At 44.1% G+C, this 26,009-nt stretch overlaps 1 protein-coding gene and 1 long non-coding RNA gene across 2 annotated transcripts in view; both read right to left on the bottom strand.

The window, feature by feature from the left end:
• Positions 1-487: 487 nt before the first annotated feature.
• The window catches only part of LOC115383371 (uncharacterized), a gene marked incomplete at its 5' end in the record, with an annotated part of 31,837 nt that continues 6,315 nt past the window's right edge, over positions 488-26,009 (bottom strand). Inside the window, 2 exons of the mRNA XM_030085558.1 lie at positions 488-704; positions 781-815. Of these exons, the coding sequence (XP_029941418.1) occupies positions 582-704; positions 781-815 (158 nt within the window). The remainder of the gene's footprint in view (positions 705-780; positions 816-26,009) is intronic.
• Positions 5,687-6,777, bottom strand: LOC115383392 (uncharacterized). The gene is made up of 5 exons (XR_003930666.1): positions 6,676-6,777; positions 6,211-6,558; positions 6,019-6,129; positions 5,904-5,938; positions 5,687-5,827 (listed from the first exon to the last, which is right to left on the bottom strand). It is a non-coding gene; the product is annotated as an uncharacterized LOC115383392 (long non-coding RNA).

Below are 26,009 nucleotides of genomic sequence, written 5' to 3'. Positions count from 1 at the left end.
AGCTACAAAGAAAAGTGGACTGTATCTTGAGATTCACTTCTGTGAGGATTGAAAATGTCACATTCATTCAAAGTTAAGTTTGATGAAACATCCATTTTGAAAGCATTATTGTCGTCCTCTCTGGTGAAATGTAACCAAGCTTTCAGGCGTTTGTGCTGCTGTGTGTGTGTTACCACAGTGGAAAATGTTTCTGTGGGTAGAGTGTGGTTCAGTTATATTTACCATGCAAATGTACACGTTAAAGAATGTATGCACAAAACATCCTGATGTAAATGGACATGCATTTGTGGAATGAGCAGCAGAATCGATGAATGATTTGCTCAATGTTCTCTGCCATAGTCTTAAAGCTTTGATAAAACTTATAGCCAGAAAGCACTGTTGCAATGAGAAATAATTAGGACACTCAGATATTCTCTCTGCTTGATTTAAATCACCAACAATGAACAGGAACTACACAGTTAAAATCAACATTTTCTTTATTGACAGGTTACATATTGTTTTGGAGACAGGACTACAGAGCAAACCTCCACCAACAGGTAAGATTTTCTCTCTGAACTTGATGCACTGCTGGCTTCATGGCTTTATCTTGTAGCAGCATACACCACATGTGTCTCCAACTCTCTCATGGCTGTTCGTCTTCTTCCACGGTTTGTTCTGTGCTGGAAACTCACTGCTGCATAGTTCAAGCCATCAGACTCCTGACTCTGTGAATGAAAGCATTGGCAGTTGCTCATCTGATATAAGATCACTCATCATAAGCTCCAGTGTGAATCAAATTACCTGAGTGTTCTGAGAAGTCAGTGTCTTATCTTGAGCTGAAAGACCAACGGTACATCTCTGAGATTTGGACTGAATTCTGGCACTACAAGTTAGAATGAAAACAAGAGAAGTACCTGTGTGAAAGCTTCTGATTTTGAAAACCAAGGCAACGATGACCACGATCAGGAAAACGATTAAACCTCCTTGGAGCATGTAGGTTGAGTTCAGTGAATCAGGAAGCCTTTCTACAACAAAGACATCAAGACCGACATGCTTTTGTTCAGAATTCAGCTTGAAAATGATTTAACACTGCAGAGGATTCTCACCTTGCATCTTTAAATAGGTGCGATTAAAGATGTCCATGCTGTTGTTTATGTTACATCCACAGAAGTACAGGCCGACGTCTGATAAATCCACTTGTTTGATGTTCAGGAAGATGTGACTGTTGTTGGAAGTCATTGTGAATCTTCTATTTTGAAATCCAGCACAGAGCGTTGCGTTGTCGTCAGAGCTGAGCATAGCTGAGATGCGACTGATGTTGTGTTCAGAGTTTGCCAACCTGTACCAGACAACCTGAATGAGCTGATTGGTGAAGTTGGAGCACAGCATTGTGACGTCTTCACCAGGCAGAACCTCAACAGTGCGAAAATCACCAACGGAGGAAGAGATCCAACCTGCAACAAACAAGTTTTGCTTTTGAAAATCTCAGTAAGTTCATTCTGTGGACTTCTTTTTTGGAGAAGGAAAGTTTGAAGTTTTCTGTATTTGGTTGAAGTCAATAAAAGTGGATGTACTCACAGAACATAGAAAGTAAAGCTGAGATCAGGGTCAGGGTCTCCATCGTTCCTACACTGAGATGTTTGTAGCTGATCTGACTGAAGTCTCTCTGACAGTGACTTCCGTAGCAAGAGGTGGGGTCGTCTCTGGGTGTCAGGTTGTCTGGGCGCTTCTACGGAAATTAAGACCCTGAAAGAACAGGACAGAATAATCATGTCTGATAATTCTTCTGAGAAACTAAAGAAACGTTTTCACCAAAAGATGAGTTGCAAAAGATAAATTCCTGCCAGACCATCCTGAAGAAATCCTAAAGCAACTTACCTGACAGGTTCTAATGAAGTTATTGTCTGGAAAGTTTGGATGTGCATCACAGCACAGCTGGATCTGAAGCTGAACCCGCTGCTGTGAGCTGACATGGTTTAAGATGTGCAGCTTCCAGAGCAACATGCTGGAGACATGAACTCTTTTCATCAGTGTTTGGCTTCACTGTGATGCTTTCAATCAGTCAGTAAATATTCTTCCTTCATGGTGACCTGGGAAACTCCATCAAACAAAAGATATTGTGACTCCAGAGAATCCAGGTGACTGAAACAGAGAGCAGAGTCACTGACTTCACTCTGCCTTCCTGCTTCAAGGCAGCAAAAACTCAGCAGAAGTGTTGTTCTGTCAGATGTGTCATGAAGGCATCGCGATGACAACAGGAAACAGCAAATTTTCACTGCATTTAAAACAAAACTGGACACCGGCTGTATGCATGAGGAAATAGCTGTAGTTGTAGTAAAGTTGTGTGGCTTAACAAAACTATAGTTGTTTGCATTAGGAAAAGCATGCAACATGCTGACAGCCAATAAATAAAAACTATTTCGTATGGGATTTTAAAAGACAGGAGAGAAACGTGTGAATTTTGCAGCTTGAGTTGCATGCACTCGGACTGCAGAGACCTTTCTGTGGCTTCTGCTGTGTCTGACAGGTTGTACTCACCACAGAGGAAAATGATGGAGGAAGAGGGAATATTACACTGTGTTGGTCATTCACATTGACATGTAAATATAAAGGAAGAGAAGACATACTTGTATCTTTAGCAGAAGTTTTAATTTGTCAAGGCTTTTAGTTGAGGGTTTCTTTAAAAAGTCTAAAGAGGGGAATCACGTGACGTTTGTGGTTGTTGACACTTTGGTTTGTCATTGCGTTATCTACTCAGACACTTGTCGGCTGATCACAGCTTGCTGCAGCATGAGAATTTGTTCTCATACCACCTCGTGCAGCTACTTCCTGTATCTTCCTCCCTGACAGACTGGTTCATTCTTCCTGTTTGTGTTTGTCTGTCCAAACATCTAAGCAGGGCCACTGTAGGAGGTTCCCCCGTGGCCCTCCAACATGGTGTGGAGGTCCCACGGGCGAACCACATGTCTAGTGGGAGGCCTCAGCCTGCAAGCACCCCTTAGAAAGCGCTCACCAGCGTGTGGCTGCGTGCCGAGAAGCGCCCAAAGCCCTTGTGGCCCGTCATGATGGCCGGTACAAACACCGCAAGGGTGGAAGAAGAGCGGCCGCTATCCAAAAGTCCTTGTAAAAACTCCAGGACCCCGCTGACGGTGCAGGAGCCAGGGTCCAGTCCCTTCTCTGAACACCATGACGCAAAGAGGTGCCACCAAGACCTGTAGGCCTTGACAGTGGAGGGGGCCCTGGCACTCTGGATAGTGGACACCACTGGGGGAGATCTGGCCCGGCTCGTCTCACCCCTTCAGCACCCAAACCAGGAGTCTCCTGCCCAAGACAGGGCGGGACCGAAGGGCGCCCCCCCATGGAAGCAGAGCATCGGGCTCATCAGGGATCGACCAGGGATCCCCGACCGCCATTTATACCAAGTGCGGGTACCACCTGGCGCTTGGGTTGTCTGAGACTACCACCAGAATGTGAAGGCCCTGCAACTTCACCCTGTGCAGCAAGGGAATCAGGAGGCGGGTCGGAGGGAAGGCTTACAGAAGGCCCGAAGGCCAAACGTCTACCCTGAGAGGGGGTCGATCTGACGACGTGAGCGAGAACCAGAGTGGGCAGTGTGCGTTCTCTGCACTGGCGAAAAGGTTAGCCACGGGGTGGCCGAACCTGCACCAGATCCGGGTTGTCAATCGGGGTGATAGGCACCACTCGTCGGGCAGTGGGCCTCCCCGAGACATGCTGTTGGCACCAACATTGCGAGCCCCGGGCACGTGTCGCGCTCTCAGAGAGGTCAGTGCGGGTGAAGGGGGTGTGGTCCCGAGCAGCGTCGAGCCATCAAACCTGCCTTTAACCTTGGGCAGCGGGAAGACAGCACCAGACAGTCCCACTGTGCGGGAGCTGTCATTCACGGTCCTGGCGCTGTCAAACTCCCCCCCACTCTGGTGCGGCCAGGCAGCGCACGCAGGGGGGCATCACACATTCCAGTGGGGGCCAGCCTGAGACGCTTAACAACGGTCGCAGCAATACCAGCGGCGCCCCTCTTCTGCGCTTCACAAATGCCGGCGGTCGAGCGCACCACAGCCGGTGTTGATGTGAGAGAGCTCGTGCTAAGCGCGGCCCACCTCCGCGGCATAAACGTGCTGTGTGCAGCTGTGAACGGCACCGAGGGGGGCCGCTCTGTGCACCTGGAAGGGAGAACGAGCGGGGAGCCGCGTCATGCCAAAGTTGATTTGAGCCTGGGATGCTTGGGCGCGGCTGCAGCGTCCCCGGCTGCCCTGGAGCGTCGCCTCACATGACGGCAGGTGACCCCACGGGGAATGGCCATAGAGAGAGGGGAGAGGCCACAGCTGTGCTCAGCACACCCCAGCAGAGTGAGCTCGGGGTAATGACAGGAATGTGCTCTTTAGAGGTGCAGCGGGGCTGACGGCCTTTATTGACATTTTTAGAAGCAGAGGATCGAGTGAGAGGAGCCCTCCATGCTGCTTAGGTCTCATTCCATCTCGGCTGGTCAGCGCCCCGGGAAGCAGCTCCCGAACGGCAGTCGGCTGGACGTCTCTGGCCAGGCACCGCGGGATCCCAGGGGCGGACCTCCTCCGGGCTGTGAGCCATCGGTGCGGGTCTCTCTGTCTGCGCCAAGGCTGGAGGTGGGGGCAAGCTGCAGTGAGCCTCTGGCCACCACCTCCAGGTGGTTGATGATGACCTGGATGTCGGGACCGAAGAGGGAGGCTGTAGAAAGAGGCAACCCCAAAACGCCCCTCTGGTCCCGCTCTGCGAGGGAGGCGAGGCCAAGCCACAGGTGTCTCATACCGAGCTGAGCGCTGGCCATGGCACGTCCTCCGTCGATCGCAACAGCCCGGCACATTCTCATCAGGATCTCCGCTGTATTCTGGACCTCTGCGATGTCCTCTGGTGACAACTCTGAACACTCATGGCAAAGCTTGTCAATGGAGCCCAGGAGGAAGGTCATGTTGTTAGCCAATGCAAACACGTGATTTGCAAAGGAGATTAGCAATAGCGAAGCCCATAGGTGGGCTAAGCACCCCATGAAGTAGAACCAGAAATGTTAATTTTCTAACAGTTAGAGTGTAACTGTTAAACAGAGATCTGGTGGGCATCTCTGTACTTGAAGTCTTGAACTGAACTTCTCACCTGGCTGTGGTCTCTGTCTTTCACACCAACCTCCTGCAGAATTATAGCTTCATGCAAATGTGTGCAACTGTCACACAGCACCCCTCAAACACAGCATTTATGAGCTACAAAGAAAAGTGGACTGTATCTTGAGATTCACTTCAGTGAGGATTAAAAATGTCACATTCATTCAAAGTTAAGTTTGATGAAACATCCACTTTGAAAGCATTATTGTCGTCCTCTCTGGTGAAATGTAACCAAGCTTTCAGGCGTTTGTGCTGCTGTGTGTGTGACCACAGTGGGAAATGTTTCTGTGGGTAGAGTGTGGTTCATTTATATTTAGCATGCAAATGTAGTCAAAAAAGTGCAACAATATATGCACAAAACATCCAGATGTAAATGGACATGCATTTGTGGGATGAGCAGCAGAATTGATGCATTATTTGATTTAAATCACCAACAATAAACAGGAGTTACACAGTGAAAATCAACATTTTCTTTATTAAAAGGTTACATATTGTTTTGGAGACAGGACTACAGAGCAAACCTCCACCAACAGGTAAGATTTTCTCTCTGAACTTGCTGCTCTGCTGGCTTCATGGCTTTATCTTGTAGCAGCATACACCACATGTGTCTCCAACTCTCTCATGGCTGTTCGCCTTCTTCCACGGTTTGTTCTGTGCTGGAAACTCACTGCTGCATAGTTCAGGCCATCAGACTCCTGACTCTGTGAATGAAAGCATTGGCAGTTGCTCACCTGATATAAGATCACTCATCATAAGCTCCAGTGTGAATCAAATTACCTGAGTGTTGTGAGAAATCAGTGTCTTATCTTGAGCTGAAAGACCAACGGTACATCTCTCAAAGATTTGGACTGAATTCTGGCACTACAAGTTAGAATGAAAACAAGAGAAGTACCTGTGTGAAAGCTTCTGATTTTGAAAACCAAGGCAACGATGACCACGATCAGGAAAATGATCAAACCTCCCAGGAGCATGTAGGTTGAGTTCAGTGAATCAGGAAGCGTTTCTACAACAAAGACATCAAGACCGACATGCTTTTGTTCAGAATTCACCTTGACAATGATCTTACACTGTAGAGGATTCTCACCTTGCATCTTTAAATAGGTGCGATCAAAGATGACCATGTCGCTGTTTATTTTATGTCCACAGAAGTACAGGCCAAAGTCTGATAAATCCACTGGTTTGATGTTCAGGAAGACGTGACTGTTGTTGGAAGTCACTGTGAATCTTCCATTTTGAAATCCAGCAAAGAGCGTTGCGTTGTCATCAGAGATGAGCATAAATGAAATGCGACTGATGTTGTATTCAGTGTTGATCAGCCTGTACCAGACAACAGGAATGTGCCGATTGGTGAAGTTGGAGCACAGCATTGTGACTTCTCCACCAGGCAGAACCTCGATGGTGTGAAAATCACCAACAGAGAAAGAGATCCAACCTGCAACAAACAAGTTTAGCTGTTGAAAAGCTCAGTAAGTTCATTCTGTGGACAAACAGAAGGAAAGTTTGAAGTTTGTTGTATTTAGTTGAAGTCAATAAAAGTGGATGAACTCACAGAATATAGAAAGTAAAGCTGAGATCAGGGTCAGGGTCTCCATCGTTCCTACACTGAGATGTTTGTGACTGATCTGACTGAAGTCTCTCTGACAGTGACTTCCGTATGAAGAGGTGGGGTCGTCTCTGGGTGTCAGGTTGTGTGGGCGCTTCTACGGAAATGGAGACTCTAAAAGAACAGGACAGAATTATGACTCATAAAACTAAAAAAATTTTTTCTCCAAAAGATCAGTTGTGTGTCTACAGAAGGTGTATTGGTCTGACTTTCTACATCTGTCATGAGGAACTCCATCATATGTTCAAATACTGAAACATGGACAGATATACTGTCGACTTTATGGAGAGATAAATGTTTTTTGACCAGTGTAGGTGACACTAACTCTGTGACGCTCACCTCATTTAGTTTTCCAGCGGAGCAACACATCTTGACACAGCCATTTCAGTCAGATCAATGTAAATCCTTCCAGATCATCCTGAAGAAATCCTAAAGCAACTTACCTCACCTGACAGGTGCTAATGGAGTTATTGTCAAGAAAGTTTGGATGTGCATCACAGCACAGCTGGATCTGAAGCTGAACCCGCTGCTGTGAGCTGACATGGTTTAAGATGTGCAGCTTCCAGAGCAACATGCTGGAGACATGAACTCTGTTTACCAGTGTTTGGCTTCACTGTGATGCTTTCAATCAGACAGTAAATGTTCTTCCTTCATGGTGATCTGGGAAACTCCATTAAACAAAAAGATATTGTGACTTCAGAGAACCCAGGAGACTGAAACAGAGAGCAGAGTCACTGACTTCACTCTGCCTTCCTGCTTCAAGGCAACAAAAACTCAGCAGAAGTGTTGTTCTGTCAGATGTGTCATGAAGGCATCGCGATGACAACAGGAAACAGCAAATTTTCACCAGCAATTAAAACAAAACTGGACACCAGCTGTATGCATGAGGATATAGCTGTAGTTGCAGTAAAGTTGTGTGGCTTAACACAAATATAGTTGTTTGCATTAGGAAAAACATTTAACATGCTGGCTGCCACTAAATAAAAACTATTTTGTATGGGATTTTAAAAGACAGGAGAGAAACGTGTGAATGTTGCAGCTTGAGTTGCATGTGGTCGAACTGCAGACACCTTTCTGTGGCTTCTGCTGTGTCTGATAGGTTGTTCTCACCACAGAGGGAAATGATGGAGGAGGAGGGAGAATTACACTGTGTTGGTCATTCACATTGACATGTAAATATAAAGGAAGAGAAGACATACTTGTATCTTTAGCAGAAGTTGAGAGTTTCTTTAAAAAGTCTAAAGAGGGGAATCACGTGATGTTTGTGGTTGTTGACACTTTGGTTTGTCATTGCGTTATCTCCTCAGACACTTGTCGGCTGATCACAGCTTGCTGCAGCATAAGAATTTGTTCTCATACCACCTCGTGCAGCTACTTCCTGTATCTTCCTCCCTGACAGACTGGTTCATTCTTCCTGTTTGTGTTTGTCTGTCCAAACATCTAAGCAGGGCCACTGCAAGTCATTTAAGGCCTCAGCACAACTGCTTTGTGGGCCCCCCCCCTTACAAAGTGGGAATCCAGAGTCAGTTTGATTGGTTAATGTCACTGGGCCTACAGCGGCCTACGGTACGGGGTGTTGCTTCAACTGTGGGATTGTAAGCATGAACCACTTTCTGGAGGTGCTCTTTCCACTTTGACTTCTGAGTCTCTTGAAGTGTGTGCAGCAGACCAAGCCAAAGTTCTACTGAAGCGTTCTGCTGGATTTGCTTGAGGGTAGAAGGGAGAGGTACCTGAGTGGTGGATGCCAGAGTAACTTTGGAGCTTGAGAAATGGCTGTTTTCAAAGTCTTTTCCTTGATCGTGGTGGATCTTTGGGAACCCAAAATGCATAATAATGTCATCAACGATGTTGTTTGCTGCTGTTTTCCCAGATTTAATCCTGGTTGCATATACTTGGACATATTTTGTAAAATGCTCCACGATTACAAGTATGTATCGTTTCTCTCCTCATGATCCCATCTTCATCGATCTGCAGCCGAGGCCATTCCCTGAGGAGTTCTCTGACCTTGTCAGGTTCTTCTGGCTTCTGTTTGTGACGCAAGTGTGTGTTTTCTCTTCAGGGTCAAGACTCTGCTTATGACTGGGTCTGATGTTTCTGTTTAATATCCTCTTTTGTCAGTGCTTTAATCGGCACAGAGGTGTTGCCTCTTCAGGTGAAGCGTCTGGCTGCAGGTGACAGCAGAGATCCAGTTGATTTCTCCTCTCTCTTCATCTCCTACACTCAGCATGGCTGATTGATTCCAGGACTTCCTGCTGACACTCCTTCATACAGTCTTGCATGAGTTCTTCAATGAGCCTTGGTCTCCTGGACAGAAAATCGGCATCCCTGTTGGACGTTCCAGGTCTGTATTTGAGAGTGAATCTGTTATCTGCCTATTCTGCCCCCCAGTGGTGCCCTCTGACATATGTCAGTGAATTCTTGTCACTGTACACTGTGAAGTGAGGTTTGTGAAACAGATATTCTCAAAAATGATCTGTTATGATCCATTTCTTTAGGTGTAACTTCACATCACACTGCTTTTGATGCTGCAAGACTTGCTGTATACATTCTCTATCGGCGCTTTTCCACGACACTTGAGTTTTTATACAACAAACAGAAACTGTTTCTCCAGCAGTGTATTGACAAGCAAAATGAAACCATGAAGCATTTATCAGCATTAAAAAAAATGTTGATTTGGCTCAAAGTATGTACAGTAGTAACTACACCTCCCCCAGGACAGAGGAAAGCACAGAGCAAGGGTATGGGTCACACACCAAACACACACCTCCTGCTCCACCGCACAACCAAGAGCACCAAAGAGTGTTTGGTTGAAGGAGGTATTCTGGCTGGTCTTCTTCCTCAGCAGGGCAGCGGTGATGCTGGGGACCAGCAGGAATGCTCTAGCAACAAGCAAAACGCAAATGGATAAAGGAGTTAGCATCTATGGTTAATCAGCTAGCTCTGCCTGCACACACAGGAGACCACGACATTACTTACAAATGATCTTGTTTGGGCTCTGTGAGCTTACCACCAGCTACTCCAATAACCGTAAAAAAAAATGTTTTAAGTATCAAACACTCACCAGCTCAACACAGCGGCGTTCCAGTCCACGCCTCTCTCCCTCCCGTTGCTCGCCTGTCTGCAGCTGCAGATGGCTAAACCAGCTCCACCGGAGGCTTCAAGGTCCGTGGAGAGCTGGATCAGCTGGTCTCTAACAGTCAGTTCTGCAGGCCCTGGTGCATCCTGATTTGGTTCCAACATCACATGTGGTCCCCCGAGCACTCGCTTATTCATTTGTCCCCATTCCATCTTCATTGCTTTGTTTCTTGGGATAGTGACAGGTCATGTTCTAGCGATGTGATTGCTGCTCTCAGATTTTGAATTTTTTAAAGGGAGACAAAACTGCTCTTGCTGTCTTGCTGAACAGTCTTTCTACCATGTGACCTGAGGGGACAGTGCCTTTGGATGTATCTCTCTGTGCCAGTAGTTTCTGTCATTGACTCAGTGGGTCTGGGGTCTGGGTGCATGGCTGAGACCAGAAGGTCAGACTCTGGATAGCTTCACATGTGGCTTTGTTACCTTGGTCCACATTTTCCATCAATCTATCACGCTTTTGTCTTTCCTTCTATTTGGCTTTATTTTTCATGTGCCACTCTCCACGTCATCCGTCTCATTCACTTCACTGACAGCTGCCACTTTCAATGTCTGTGTTTTTGCATTTGTTGCCAACTTGTTGTTTTGCTCCATTTCTAAAGTGTAGATAGATTGCTATTCTCACAGAGTTTCATCTGCAATGTTTAGGTCTTGTAAATATGGTTTCAGATCTGTTCGAATGTTGTCATCATGAATGACAGTCAGGACTGTCTGAAGGAATTGATTTTGGATCAGTTAAGGGCTGTACTTCAAACCTGACTCCACTCTCTCAGAAGCAAAGACAATTTGTTGCCTTAGATCCATGGCACGCACCAGAAACTGAATTGGGGCTTATTTGTGGTCCTGCACTGCATGAGTAAGGAAGTGGTACAGCTCTGTGGCATCCTTTTCAGAGTCCTGAGAATCTGTGTCAGTCCTTGTAAATACTCTGCTTTCCTGGGACGATGGCCTGTGCAACAGCTCCCACAATCTCCCACTCATCATACCCCTTTTTAATGCTCTTTGTCTTTCTAAGCCAGCTTGTCCTTCTGGATTGGTTCTCCAATTTGTCCAGTAATTTTCAGATGTCTTTTGTTGACTGGGTAAACAACTGCAGGATTTCTAATGGGGGTAATATTTAGCCCCTTTCCCACTGGCCAAAAAACCTGTTTAAACCCGCTAACAATCGGCTCCTTATGGCAGTGGGAAAGGGTTTAATTGGCATTTAGACCTGGGTCGTTCGACCCTGCAATCGACCGGGGAATTTATCGGGTCGCTGCTACCGGTTTTTAGTGGGAGGGATACATCCGGGAACTTATGTGATGACATCGACGCAGCGCGGCTACGTTAACGCGCTGCTTCTTGTTTCTGGACACAGCATGAGATTTCCTTCGTCAACATGACCCAGCATTGGCAAGACAGCGAGACCAGAGAGCTTCTCCTGATCCGTGGGGAAGAGGAGATTCGTCTACAGGTAACAGGGGCTGTGTTCCGCTGATTTGTTTACTTTAGTTTTGCTCCGTCGCGCTGATGATGTCATCATCGTGGGACACCATCAGCGTGGGAAAACGCAGCGACGCGGCTCGCCAGCAGGCGGCTAGACCCGGGTCTGCAGGCGGTGGGAAAGGAGTCTTAAGCCGATCGTTAGCGGGTCGAAAACACAAGTCGACCTGCTAGTTGCAGTGGGAAAGGGGTATTTGTTTCCATGTCCAATGATAACTGCTTTCTTTCAGGGTTTCGTTTCTGTCGGTGTGGTGCCAATCTTATTCACTGTGTGGTGCTGTGACTCGGGATCAATACTGACAAGTCTTTGAATTTTAACTGATCAATTTGATCATTTACCTCCAGCAACAGAGAACGTCCGTCATCCGAGTGTAGTAACCAGAGGTGGGACCAAGTCCTTGTTTTGCAAGTCAAAGTCGAGTCTCAAGTCTTTGCACTCGAGTCCCGAGTCGAGTCCCGAGTCGAGTCCAAGTCCTAAACTTTTTTCCTCGAGTCCTAAACAAGTCATTAAAAAAAAAAAAAAACAACTGGTGAGGCACTGTTAAGGAAAGTTTTGACTGAGACTCTTTTTGAGAAACGAGCTTGTAGATTGGGTATTTTCACCATATCTGTCAAACACAACATAAAGGTGCTGTGCTCCACCCGCCCCCAATGACCAGTCACCACTGCTTTTGAGAAGTGCTTGAGATGATGACTATAACTGATTTTACTTTTGGTGTGGCTGCCTTCAGATGCTTAGAATTATTTCACATTGTAGGTGATTGTCATGTTTTTTATAAAATCCTCTGGCCTCAAACTTTTATATGAGTGAAAAACCCAACAATGCTGAACTTCATGTTGAAATCAGCTACATGTCAGATATATCATCTACTTGTCAACACGATTTACAGCTCAGGGACAGCACAGAAACAAACCACTGAACTCTATTCATCACAAATAGGAATAAGGTCAAAGCATTTCCAGAATAAAAGAATAAACCTCGGGAGGACAGCTGGAGTTACTTTAGACCACATGCTGTTACCAGAACATTATATCTGTGACTGGACGAATCTTGGCTTCAAGCCTAACTATCCATTTCCACACAAATAGAACATTTTACACAAAGCAACTCCAGGAGTAAATGGAAAAATAACAAAAACACAGTTAGGCAGCCCACAACAGAAACACCAATGATCAGTCTGTCTGATGACTCTGTCAACTTTGTCACAAAAACCTGGTGAATCAGCAGCAGAACAACAAGAAGCCTTATTGTCTTACCTTTGTTGTTGGGAGGCTGGAAACATTTATTAGCATCATTATTATTATTATTAGCTTTAATTATTGGAGCAAAACTCTGCCATGAGTGGATATTCCAGGTTATGGCATGACCTCTTCCTCTCCTGCTCTCTGGTGTTTCATGGAAGTTTTAATTTTGCTGTGCTGTTTACTGCCTCCTGTACAACCTGCGTACGACCAGTCATTCTGTTTCCTTCTTTCATTCATAAAATCTGAGGAAAGACCTAATCACAAATCAACATTTCAAAACGAAAAGCAACCAACATCAGAGGAGGCAGTCTGTTAATCCACAGAATCACCATCAGACGTCCTCAGATAGCTTTAGACTGATCAAGCTAATGTACCAACTCCACACATACTGACATGTCGTCGTCCTGGTAAAGATGGTCTGGCACCATGAAAGAAATATATTAAAATACTAACTGCACCATCGACACAAGAAAAAACATTACTGAACATCCAAGGTGTGTTAGACACAGAGAACCATCAGTCTCAGGAGTGTTTCCATTAGTTTATGTGTCCAGGAGCAGAGATCAACAGAAATGAACAAAGCTGCAGAACAGGTGACTGAGAATGAAGAGGTGACGTCTGCACAAAGAAAGAAAGAAAGAAAGAAACAATAAAATAATAGTACGGTTATCTCCCAGGTTACATATTACTAGTTACAATGGAAGTGCAACGTGTACTAATTTGATCAGGAGACCCTGGTTCGGCTCAGAGTGGAGACCCTGGTGCTGGAGGTCCCAGTGGAGACCCTGGTCCGGCTCCCGCTGGTGGTTCAGTGTTTTCTTGTGAAGCAGAGAGAAGCCTCAGGCTCTGCGGCGTCTGAAAACGAGGCTCTGCTCCACGATGTCCCAGAAGAGGTTCAGCAGTGTGACTGTCTGCCATGTCCACAGAGACAAGCTGGGAGGACGGACAAGAAGGACATATGTAATGTCTTCATTAGCACTTCAGAATGGCAGGACAATGTTTTTGGGCACTTTTAAAAATGGTGATGTTACCTTGTAGCCTACAAATCTGGACCTGTAGGACTTCCAGTCCTCACAGCTGCAGTTCTGTTGGGGACAAAAGACAGTGTCTGAGTATGTTTAGCTCTGTTTTCTATGTTCAGCGTTAAATGTCCAGTGAGATTTCAACCAAGGGGCAGATTTAAAAAAAAAAAAAAAAGTCTGCACTAAAGTGTGCACATTTAAACCTATCTTAAAATAAATTGTGTTTCCTTAAAGGGGCACCACGCAGTTTTAAATATTAAATTATCAATTATTCACACCCACACACGTTTGTACCTTTGCCTGATGGGCAGCAAGAGCTATTTTTGCAAGATCGCAGTCGCTCCTATTTTCCTGTGCAGCGCACTGAAGGCACAGCAATATGAGTGATTCGGGTTCGAATCGCTCTGAGCCTGACGTAATGCGCGCTCCCGCTGAATCCGTGTATCATTCGTTCAATTGATATTCAATTAAGAATCAAAAAACAAAATATTGAAAAATGAGTTGTTTTTCCTTTTTTTGTTTTTAAAATGAAAACAAATAAATGAAAATTGGTTTGTTTTTCAATATCCCGTTTGTTAAGACAGATCAAATAAAGGAAAGTTGAAATACGGCCACAGAGCAGACTTTAATGTGATTTTTCAATTTCTTCGATCTCCGTGACCCGGAAGTTCTATCGTCTGTGTTTTGGTTTTTGCTGGCGGAAAACGTGGGCGGGTCACGTCAACCTGTAGTCCAGCACACACTACAGAAGGATCAGGCCGAATTTTGCCCCGATTTTCTCCTCTCGACCGAAGACAAGGTCCGGGAGTATGCTAATGATTCGGGTCCGATCTTCGTGTAGTGTGCGGTGTGTTCAGAGAGATTTTTTTCCGGTCGGAGCCTCTCGGGAGGCGTCGGAAGGGGAGATCGTAGATAATGAACATGTTGAATATTTCTGATCGCAAATCCTGTGGAGTAAGGAGCTCTGAGAGGCACTGATCAGCTGAGAGCTGACCTGTCCACACCCTCGAAATAAAGCTTCCTGATTGGCTGGTGCTGCTGCTTCAAAAAAAATAATCCCCTCTCAGCTGTCAGAGATGGAGACATATGTGAAATATATTCACTATATGACAGTGAAAGAGAAAAGTCAGAACTCCTAAACCCAGCAGTGCAGAAAGTGAGAGGTTAATCCTCAATAACTGGATCGCTCCTGGATGAACTGTATTTCCTCCATTCAGACCCAAACTCCGATCTGCATCGCAAGTCCTACATTAACCATCACGGAAGAATGAGGAAAAAAATAAATGAAAAAAAAAACAACAACTTTCCGTGCCTTCAGAGAGAAGAAGCGACGCATAATGAAATTTACCTAATCAAAGCTCAAAGAGATTTTATTCTGGTATAAACTATCCAATCCGGGGACAAAAAGAATGATTTAAGAAATTTGGTGATTCAAAAAAGTACCACAGACTGCTACTAATAACTTTATTCTACTGCTCCACAAGTAAAAAAAAAAAAAACAACAAAAAAAAAACACACATATTTTAAATCATTCCTTTTGTCCCCAGATTGGATAGTTTACACCAGAATAAAAACTCCTTGAGCTTTGATTAGGTAAGTTTAATTATTCGTTTCTCCTCTCTCTGAAGGCGGTGAAAGTTTTTTTTTTCTTTTTTTTCCCATGATGATTAATAGTGGAGATGAATTCAAACATTGGGATTATTGCAGGACTGGTGATGCAGATGAATGAGCAGATCGGAGTTTGGGTCTGAATGGAGGAAATACAGTTTATCCAGGAGCGATCCAGTTATTGAGGATTAACCTCTCTCTTTCTGCACTGCTGAGTTTAGGAGTTCTGACTTTTCTCTTTCACTGTCATATAGTGAATATATTTCACATATGTCTCCATCTCTGACAGCTGAGAGGGGATTTTTTTGAAGCAGCAGCACCAGCCAATCAGGAAGCTTTATTTCGAGGGTGTGGACAGGTCAGCTCTGAGCTGATCGGCGCCTCTCAGAGACCCACACACTACAGGATTTGCGATCAGAAATATTCAACATGTTCATTATCTACGATCCCCCTTTCCGACGCCTCCCGAGAGGCTCCGACTGGAAAAAATCTCTCTGAACCCCCCCCCCGCACACTACACGAAGATCGGACCCGAACTCATTATCATACTCCCAACAGTCGGACCTTGTCTGCTTCGTTGGGAGGAGAAGATCGGGGCAAAATTCGGCCTGATCATCCTGTAGTGTGTGCTGGACTTAAACTGGCCCACAGGGTCCCGTGACCCGCCCACGTTTCCCGCCGGGCAAAAACCAAAACACAGACCATAGACATATACACTAGACCCCTCACGACTGGCCTGTACGTACGTCAGTCTGTCCGCCATCTTGGGACTGGCATTTCTGAGCAATTCAGGAACGATGCCGCATCACTGCTCGGCTTGGGGTTGTACAAACCGACAAAATAAAGACTGTAAACTGCGTGGAATTACCTTCCACAGGTAAGAGAAAGTGTGTTTGTTGTTGTGTTTAGCTCACATAATATTTGCTTTGGAGATAGCATTTTTTACACGGTTCCACTTGACTTATTTATTCCGTTGCTAAAGCTATGCTAACCCGCGGTTTAAACTAACGGATTCTATTTATGTTACAGTGCTTGGAGTATTACATTTTGAAATAAATTATTTGCTTTCAATGAAATGGTCATATATGACGGCTATTTAATCACTTTTTCGCATTTGAAGGTTTCCCACCAACAAATTTGTGAGGAAGCAGTGGGAAGCAGCTCTCCGGAGAGAGGCTTTCATTGCGACTTCGTACTCGAGGCTCTGCAGCGAGCACTTTGAGGAGAAGGACTTCGACAGGACAGGTCAGACTGTCCGGATCAGGGATGGAGTATTACCATCTGTATTCAACTTCCCAGCTCATCTCAAAAGAGTAAGTGCATCACTAGGTGATGAAGTTAAAACAAGACCACACTGTTTTGAGAATTATTTTGTGTGAATGTTGGTGGTGGTCAGGAGGGCTGATGACGCGAATTAGAAGCTTCCCTTCTGTCAGTCTGCCCCAGGGCAGCTGTCGCTACAATAGTAGTTTACCACCACCAAGTATGGGGTGAATGAATAATGCACATTGTAAAAAGCGTCTTTGAGCAAGCGTCTTGAGTGTATGGAAAAGTGATATATAAAATCAATGCATTGTTATTAGTATTTTGTTAAGCCATTTGATCAACTCTTAAGAATTAGTTCTATGACATTGTGTTGTAACTAGATACAGCTTTCCAAGTGTGATTGCTTTCATTTCAGACCGTGGCAACCAGGACAAGCTGGACATCACAGCAGGCAGCCACTGCAACACTTCAGAACCAATTAGTGGAGTGTTCTCCACCTGTTGCCGAAGGAGAACCTCAGCCCGACCCCAGTCTGGTGAGTAGAAACTATTGTGTCTGGCTGGGCTTCAAACAGCTGTGAGCAACATGTCACAAATCACTCCTTTAAGACATGTGCACATGTGGCACTGAGTAATTTCAGAGGAACCAAAAGTGTTTTTATAGAGCTAACTGATAGAAAAGGACTTGAATAAAAATAAAACATCCTGCCCCCCCCCATTAACTCCCCAAAAAATATGAATTAATGGAACCAGTCAAAAGGACTCAAAACATGAACAAATTATTATGCGCCGTCACAGAAACGTTATTGTTATATTCTGTCGCTGATGTTTCAGGTAAGGAAAATTGGAACCATAACTATAAGTAAATAAAAGTAAAATAACATGATCAAGCCTTTGATTGTGACTGAGATCTGAAATTGTTAGGATCGTGATTGTGAATATAAATGAGTGAGCCCGTAGTAAACAGTTAACAGCTCCAACCGGCACCATATCACCAGCAATATTGCAAAGAAACTGTCTTCTAAAGGGGTTTAGATTGGCAACTGTGGGCAGGGAGGAGGGCTCCAGCTGATGACTGGGTTGTAAGGAGGTGGAGCTTTACGTGAATGAATGAATAAAGGGACAAACGATAACATTCATAAGGCCCGCCCCCATTGCAGGTCTAACCAATAGTACTGTAGTTTCCAGTGGGTTGAGTGAATACGGCTGAAGATGATTTGTCTAACGATCTGTTACATTGTAAGAAGAATGAGTCAAATTGAAAACATGATCTCAGTTGTCGATTTCATTATTATTATTTTGAACATAGAGAAGGACAGAGACAACAATAAATATTAGTTATTAAAATACAGTTCTAGGTTAAGTTTAAAAAGGTGAAACAGTTCATTGGGGAATAAGTTAGGTTAAAAAGAAATTCATTGATTGTAAATACCTTTTTTTGTAAATTGTTCACTGGATGTATTGTTGTATGATCATATGCTCGTAATTTGAATGTTCTTGATGTATATAAGCATTAATATGTGTTTTGAGGAGCCTGTGGTCACTGTAGAGTGAGCCGTCAGCTGCGCCGCCACAGAAATGTTATTATTATATTCTGGCGCTGTTGTTTCAGGGAAAATAAATTTGTGTTACACCAAAGATCGACTCCATCGGTTTTTAAAAGTGTAACACACAAGCATTGTATTATATGCTATATTATATATATGGATTCGGATTGCAGATCAGTTGATTGCATGTTGCACAAGCAATAAATTAATGTGATAACACAGGACTCTGAACATGTAAATACTTTTTTTTTTCCACTAGGACCACTCCTATGCACTACCCACATGTCCTGGTGCTTTGAAAGCCAGACTCAGCAAAGCCATGGCCAAGGTAGAAAGTCTGGAAAGAGAAAAGAGGAACGCCAGAGATCGAGAACGGAGGGCAAAGAGCACAGTGTGTGGTCTTCTGGAGGAACTGAGAGCCAAAAACCTAATAAATGAAGAGCTGAAAGAGAAGCTGGACTTGTACTCAGGTAAAATTACTACAAAATTTTTGAAAAGATTTCACAAATAAAATGTAAAACATTTCCATCTGTGTTTGAAGTTCCTAGTTTTTATTTTGACGGGCGCTTGCTTTTTTGTCTGTGGTAATTCAATTTCAGATCTTCCGGTTCAGCTACTGTCAAAACAGAGCCAGGAATACACTAAAGATCAGAGGGAGTTTGCCCTCACTCTCCACCTACATGGCCCTAAAGCATACACATATCTGCGGGAGTCCCTTCACTTGAATCTCCCACATCCACATACATTGCAAAGGTATTTATGTCATTTTTAACTCTACTGTCTATACAAGCAGTGTATATAATTTTATTGGTATATGAAATTACTAGATGAAAGAAGGACTTAGCCACACATCAATATGGATCCTGGAAATTCTGATTGAGCATTCACACTAATTCCTTTTTTGTTTCACCAAGGTGGATGAGTTCTGTGGATGCCAAACCGGGCCTTAATAAAATGATGCTGGACATGTTAAGAAAGAAGCAGGAGGAGGATCCCACTAAATATGGACGTGTGTGTCTCATGTTGGACTCCATGTCTATAAGAAAACATGTCCAGTATGATCCTCATAGACAGAAAATGTCTGGCTTTGTTGATATGGGGGATGGAGTGAATGAGACAGATGTTGCTACCGAGGCTCTGGTTTTCATGGTGGTAGGCTTACAAGGCCACTGGAAGGCCCCAGTTGCCTATTACTTGACCCATTCTTTGTCACCTGTGACCCAGAAGGTACTGCTTGTTCATGCATTGGAAGAACTACATGAGGCTGGCATTCAAGTGGTGTGTGTCACTATGGACGGGCACGCTTCAAATATCAATATGTGCAACCAACTTGGGTGCCAGCTAAAGGCCAACTCCACTGAGCCCTTACAGACATTTTTTCTGCATCCAGCTACTGGAGAAAGGGTGTATGTAATGTTGGATGCCTGCCACATGTTAAAACTGACACGCAACATGATGCAAGCTTACAGCCCAATAATGAGCAGCACTGGCCAGATCGACTGGGGGTACATTGTTCAACTGAACAATGTTCAAGCCAAAGAAGGACTACATGCTGCGAATAAAGTGACGGACAAACATGTAAACTTTGACTCCCAGAAGATGAAGGTGTCCCTGGCTGCTCAGACACTGAGTCGCTCTGTGACAGCAGCTTTACGCACACTGAGGGACATCGGATATTCAGAGTTTCGGCTCTGTGAGGCAACAGCTGAATTCACTGAGGTAATATTACATTAAAAGAAACTGCAACGTACCCATTTTGTGCCCATGCTCTTAAAATGATTCCCTTTTTCATTTCTAAAAGACGGTTACCAAGTCATGGAGAAATGTTATTTATTTTGGTCATGATTCTGATACTGTTATTAACCAGACTTTTTCTCTTAAGCTCATTGACAGGCTCTTTGACATAATGAACAGTCGTAATCCCCGTGCTGATGGTTTTAAAGCCCCCCTTGGTGCTCTTAACTGGTCAGAGAGAGTAGAGTTCTTGGTGAGAGCCAGGAATTACTTGATGGCTCTGACGATGAAAGATGGCACCCCCCTTCACCAATCAAAGAGGTTTTTGGAAATATGAGGCCTATGTTCACACAATAAGTTCAGAAATGTCTAGTTCAGGACATTCTCTCGACCGGGCAATAAGAACAAAAACGCATATTGCGTTGAGTTGGACCAATTACCTCTATTGCTGCTGCAAGCATCCTGTAAGGATGACGATTGGTGGTTTCAAACATGATATGGATATAATATCTATATATTGCCCGGTCTCCTTCTCTTCTCTTGTTCTGCATCAAGTTCATGTGATGCTGTGTTCACTGGTTCCCATCTTTTTCTAGTGTGTTGCTTCTTGCTTTATGCCATTGTTCCACGTGGCATTACTGTCATAAAATTAGGTTAAAAAAAAAAGGTTCTGCAGCTATGGCTTGTGTCTTATCATGATTTTTTTTTTGTAGGTACCTGTCTGTCATGGGGTTCATCATTAACATTGATACCCTTATATTTATGATCCCGGAGCTGCTTCAAAATCAGCGATACATCTGCACCTATCGCTTCAGCCAGGATCACTTGGAGCTCCTCTTTAACTCCATCAGGGCATCTGGTAGGGATTTCAGAAATGTTCTTTCTTTCTCCTTATGACTGAGAGGTGTGATGGTCTACTAAGGGGGGATAAAAATATATACTGTACATGCAAAGAAAAACTTTAGTGTTGAAGCTGATTATTCTGCAGAAGCTACATTGTTGTCAGCTGCAAAGCTTAATTAGTTTTGCTATCATTTTTAAGATCTGATAAGAGTAAATGCCCAGAGTTTAAACCACAGTACATCGATGTTAATGTGTTTTTGTTGTTTCTCTCAGGGGGCTGGAACAACAATCCCTCGGCAGGCCAATTCCAGGCTATTTTCCGCCGCCTCATGGTCAACTGTGGTGTGTCTCCTGGAAAGTCTGGAAACGTGGCAGCAGTAAATGACACTGTGTCCCTGTCTGCTGTTGATCTGTCTTCAGCTCCAGCAGCAGAAGAATCTGATGACCTCCCATCCCTGTTTGTCAACATCCCTGCTCTCGTGTGTGACCACAACTATTTGCCCACACGTTTTGGTGGCCTTGTGGACAATGCTCTCACATATATATCAGGGTTTGTTGTGAGACGCGTTCTGAGGATGCTGTCTTGTGATGTGTGTCGTGGTAGCCTGGTGACAGATGCTGCACCTGCATCTTTTGATCGGAGCTACCACTTGCTGACCCTCAGGAACAGGGGAGGGCTCATGATTCCTTCTGAGGGGACCGTGAAGGTCGTTACATCAGCAGAGCGCTTCATCCGCCAGTCAGAACCAGGGCAAAATATGAGTGTGTCCTCTCTCAACAGGCTTGTCCGTGCACACATTGGTTCACAGGACATATTTTTTCTGAAGGGTCACATTGAGGACACACAGTATGGCATTGAAAACCATCACTTTGGGCTCATGTCAGTGGTAGTGTCTGTTTTCCACAAGCTGAGATACCACCACATTGCAAAAATGAGAACACTAAAGCTCCAAATTGGCAATTCACGGAAGAGGCTGTGTAAGACAGTACTCTTCCAAGGTTACTAAATTGTGAAAATAGAGCAACCTCAAAAATCAATTTGAGCAGTTGCTGTCATCTCTCTGTAAATATATGTAAATATAATGAAATATATAATTGGTGAATAAGCAACCAGAAATGTGTAATGTGATGGGTTAGTTTGTAAGAATGAATATGTAAGCAATTGTAAGGGAGTAACTGAAACTCAGCAGTAGGTGGCGATGTAGCACTGCAAGTTGTTCTGCTGAAACAAGCAAATTCTAACAGTTTGTCCTTTCCAGGACACCATAATTTGTAAGCATTCTGTAGGGGGCGCCATGTTTCTTTATTCTTTTTGTTTCTACTGTTGATGGTAAGCAGTGCTACTGGCAGCTCACCTGTTTTACGAAATATATTAAGTTACAGTTAAACAATTAGTGTTTTAAAATATGTTAATATGTTGTGTTAAGCACTGTCTGACTACACTGTGTGTGGATGTTAAAGAAAGATAAACATAAGAATGATGATTATTCTTTTTGTTTCTACTGTTGAAGGCTGTGTATGTTTGAGCTGTTGGCAAGAAATACAGTCTCCATCACAACCTTGAACCCTGCTGTCTGGTCATCTTCTCTCTACACGTCACCCTGCACCTATATAGTACAAGAAACACAATGCAGAGCTAAGCAGGTTTAGTGGAGAGGCGCCTCACATAGAGCGGACACTCAGAACAACTGGGTTACACTGTGGAGGATGAATAATGTGCACCACAACACACACACAAAAATAAATAAAGAAGGTAAATAGGTTAGTGTGTGTAAATATGTTAAAATATCTACATTTGTCTTCAAAAAATGTTATATCTTGTGCCCTAATGTACATGTTTATTGTACATAAATGTCACATTTTGTGTAAATAAACGTTTTTGAACATTTTTGTCATGGGCTACATCAAATTAATGCACATCGCAAATTTCTTCCTTTTCCTCTCAATTCTTCTTATAGGTAGGCTACATCCTTAATTATAAAATCAATAAAAAATAAAGTAATAAAAACTCCTCAGTCACGTGATTGTATATTTACGTGGTTTTTTTCAGAAAATGCGTCGCTGTCACATCGACTTAAATGGGTTGGCAGGGCAGACTTGCCGCTCACAATATGGCGGCCGCTCTGACGTGTCGAAGCGCTGGGCTGACACAGGCTTCGCGGTGTCTAGTGTATATGTCTATGAACACAGACGATAGAACTTCCGGGTCACGGAGATCGAAGAAATTGAAAAATCACATTAAAGTCTGCTCTGTGGCCGTATTTCAACTTTCCTTTATTTGATCTGTCTTAACAAACGGGATATTGAAAAACAAACCAATTTTCATTTATTTGTTTTTATTTTAAAAACAAAAAAAGGAAAAACGACTCATTTTTCAATATTTTGTTTTTTGATTCTTAATTGAATATCAATTGAACGAATGATACACGGATTCCGCTGGCCTGGTAATCCTTAAGTTTCGATTTGTCTGCCATTACTCCGCCAGACGCTTAGCAGCAACAACTGAGCAGTTCTGAGGATGGAGCTTCCAGAAAGTAAGAAAAGACCGGCTTCTAGCACTGCCACAACTCCAGCACAGGCCCCACCAGGCAAAAGAAACTTACATTTTACTTGAGCGCTGCTAAAAGAGCGAGGAAGGAGGAGGTTCCCCTCTTCTGTGCACATACATGGGCACAAGCCACAGACACGAACTTTTCACAAAGCTACAGTTACGCCCAAGGCCTGCAGGGGTCGGTGTTTCGCATAAAACGAGCAAACTGCGCTGTGCTCCTTTAATGAAATAAAGCATCTTTGATGCATTCTTCTTCATTACAGTTCAAATACAAAAATATGAAACTCATCCCTATTCACATCTTTCAATAAAAATCACATTTCTTTTTAATCAAAAGCAACAGGTCCCCCAGGGACGAAAACTATATTGATGATGAACATCAGCTGAGACTAGAATGAGGCCAAACAGCCTCAAAATGTTGCCGTTAGCATGTTGAGAGTAAAGTTCTTCAGGGCATATCCACCTTTCAAAACAGACTACCGCTGTTACGGGGCACGGATCCGAGGCTCAAGTGCGGGAAAGCAAGCAGAGGCAGGTTGCAGGTTAGGATGACGTTTATTTACAGAGATCTTGAGAGTAGCAGTTCCACTCCAACAGGAGTAATCCAACTGAAGAGCTTCAGAGTTTGCAGTGGAGCAGCAGAGGGGAGGAAGGTCCCCACAAGGCGTCGAGCGGAGTGGTGGGCGGTCAGGGTGGGTCTTGGAAGCGGTCTGGAGAGGCTGGCTGAGATGTGGCGAAAAGACAGTCCGGCATAGAGTGGCACCAACCGCCAGGTTAAATAGGGGAAGACCAGGTGTAGGCAATCAGGCCACTCTGCCACAGGTGAGGCTCATCAGCTGATTGCACTGGCCCAGCCGCTCCTGCCCACACGCACCAAGACACACGCCCACCTGAGGAACAGAAAGGGAGGGGAAAGGAGGAAAACAGCAATGCTGCTCCTACGTGATGGCCGAGGCGGAGGACATGACAACCGCCTCTTGCATAAAGTTTATAATATGGGATAATCACAGGGTTAAACTAGCAACCAAGTTTTCAAACTCACCACAGGTGTTGCAGAAGAAAGAGCTGCTCTGTCGGAGCTTCCACTGGAACAGACGCACATTTAGAACAGCTGCACTTTTTTGTTTTGTTTTTTTAATCCTCGTGAATGTCTGTTTGCGTCTCTGATGCTTGCGGATGGTGCGTTCAAGAGCATCGGAATGTTATATATTACTGAAAATAACCGGGGTTAAAATGGCTACACGTGAAGGATTTGTGTAGTGGAGAAAAAAACACCCCTGGCAAAAAGTCTCCCCCTAAACTGACGCCTATGCGCGAATTCCAGGCCGCCAGTGTTGAAACGGGTTTGTTAAAAACAATCGTGGCCGACCTGTTATGTTGTTTGGAATGCGCCTGGAATGCGCGGGTGTTCAAAACGAGCGCTCCCGTCAATGCGAAAGTGAATGAACCCCGCCCGTCGCACGCGGCGCACCTCGCCACTACAATCCCATGAAATGAAGCGATAAAAAATAAAAATGATTCATATTTCGCACTTTTAAAATTACTAGTATGACTTGACATGATTCGTCGAGTCAAAGGGTTCGAGTCAAGTCCAAGTCTAGAGTCACTGAGCTTAGAGTCCAAGCAAGTCCAAGTCTTTTTTTGATTTCATCAAGTCGAGTCAAAAGTCATAAAATCGTGACTCGAGTCCAAGTCGAGTCTGAGTCTCGAGTCCAAGTCACCCATCTCTGGTAGTAACCTCTTCTAAGTACTGCAAGATCCACCGTCTCAGCTTCCGAGGTGAGTTTCTGTCAAACTCTTCCACAGTCAAACCTTAAGACTTTAATCAGGTCTGTTACAGACAATATTAACTTCTCCTCTGACTCCTCCAACACATTCTCTCAATTATATTGCTTATATTGTGTGTGTTGGCCATTATTGAAAACAAATACCTTCAGATGACGTCTCTTTGGATTGCGTGGCGTTCTTCTTTATTCTGGCAGATTCCTGATGTCCACTTCTGGGTGAAAGAAAAGAAAACGCCAAGTCTGTGTTGCACCCCAGAAAAAAAAAAAAAAAGTGACCCCTTTTCTTCTGTTTGCCAACTTTATTCTGACCGAAGATGTACATTAAATATTTCCACAGCATTCCACACAGGTTCCATTCAGTCCAAGTTTTTTCTCAACCACTTATGACTGCCGTAAAACAGATTAGTGTCGTTCTTCCAGTCAAAAGAACATATTTCATGGCAATCAGTGTCCGATCATACAGTGTTTCACACCTGAACCCTCTGAACAGCGGATGCTGTGAGTCAAACTCAGAGTAATGTCGGTCCTTCTAAACATCAAAATGGTCCTGCTGTCTGCCACTCCATGGTGTCTGTTCATCACTACTGCCTGTTGTTTATCACTGATGTCTCGTTGCTAAAATATCATTGTCATGCGACAATCTCACGAAACAAAATCACGGTTTGGTAACGCAGTAACGCAGTCTGCTTTCAATAATAATTTAAATACTCTATTCACAATTGTAATCCCTTGCTTTATTTGTTACTTGAAAAAGTAATGAGATTACAGTAATGCATCAGTTCTTTCGCCCATTTCAACACTTTAGAGAGTGTTGTGAATAACAGACAATCCTGCCTGTATTCATTGCAAAGTGGGACAGTGTGTTATATATATGTTCATGTTAAAATATAGGAGGCAAAATATGTAGCAGATATCTCAATTTTTCATGAAACAAGGAGATCATGTGATGTGTGGTTTTTATTTATGTAAATGAAATGAGTAAAGAGAAGTTACAGAAGTCGACCTGGGTTCATTCATTCATTCATTTTCCCACTGCTTATCCGGGGCCGGGTCGTGGGGGCAGC

Source organism: Salarias fasciatus, chromosome 3 (assembly GCF_902148845.1).
Source record: "Salarias fasciatus chromosome 3, fSalaFa1.1, whole genome shotgun sequence".
Classification (NCBI taxonomy): domain Eukaryota; kingdom Metazoa; phylum Chordata; class Actinopteri; order Blenniiformes; family Blenniidae; genus Salarias; species Salarias fasciatus.
The sequence above is the reverse complement of the archived record's forward strand: the minus strand, read 5'-3'. Positions and strand labels throughout refer to the sequence as shown.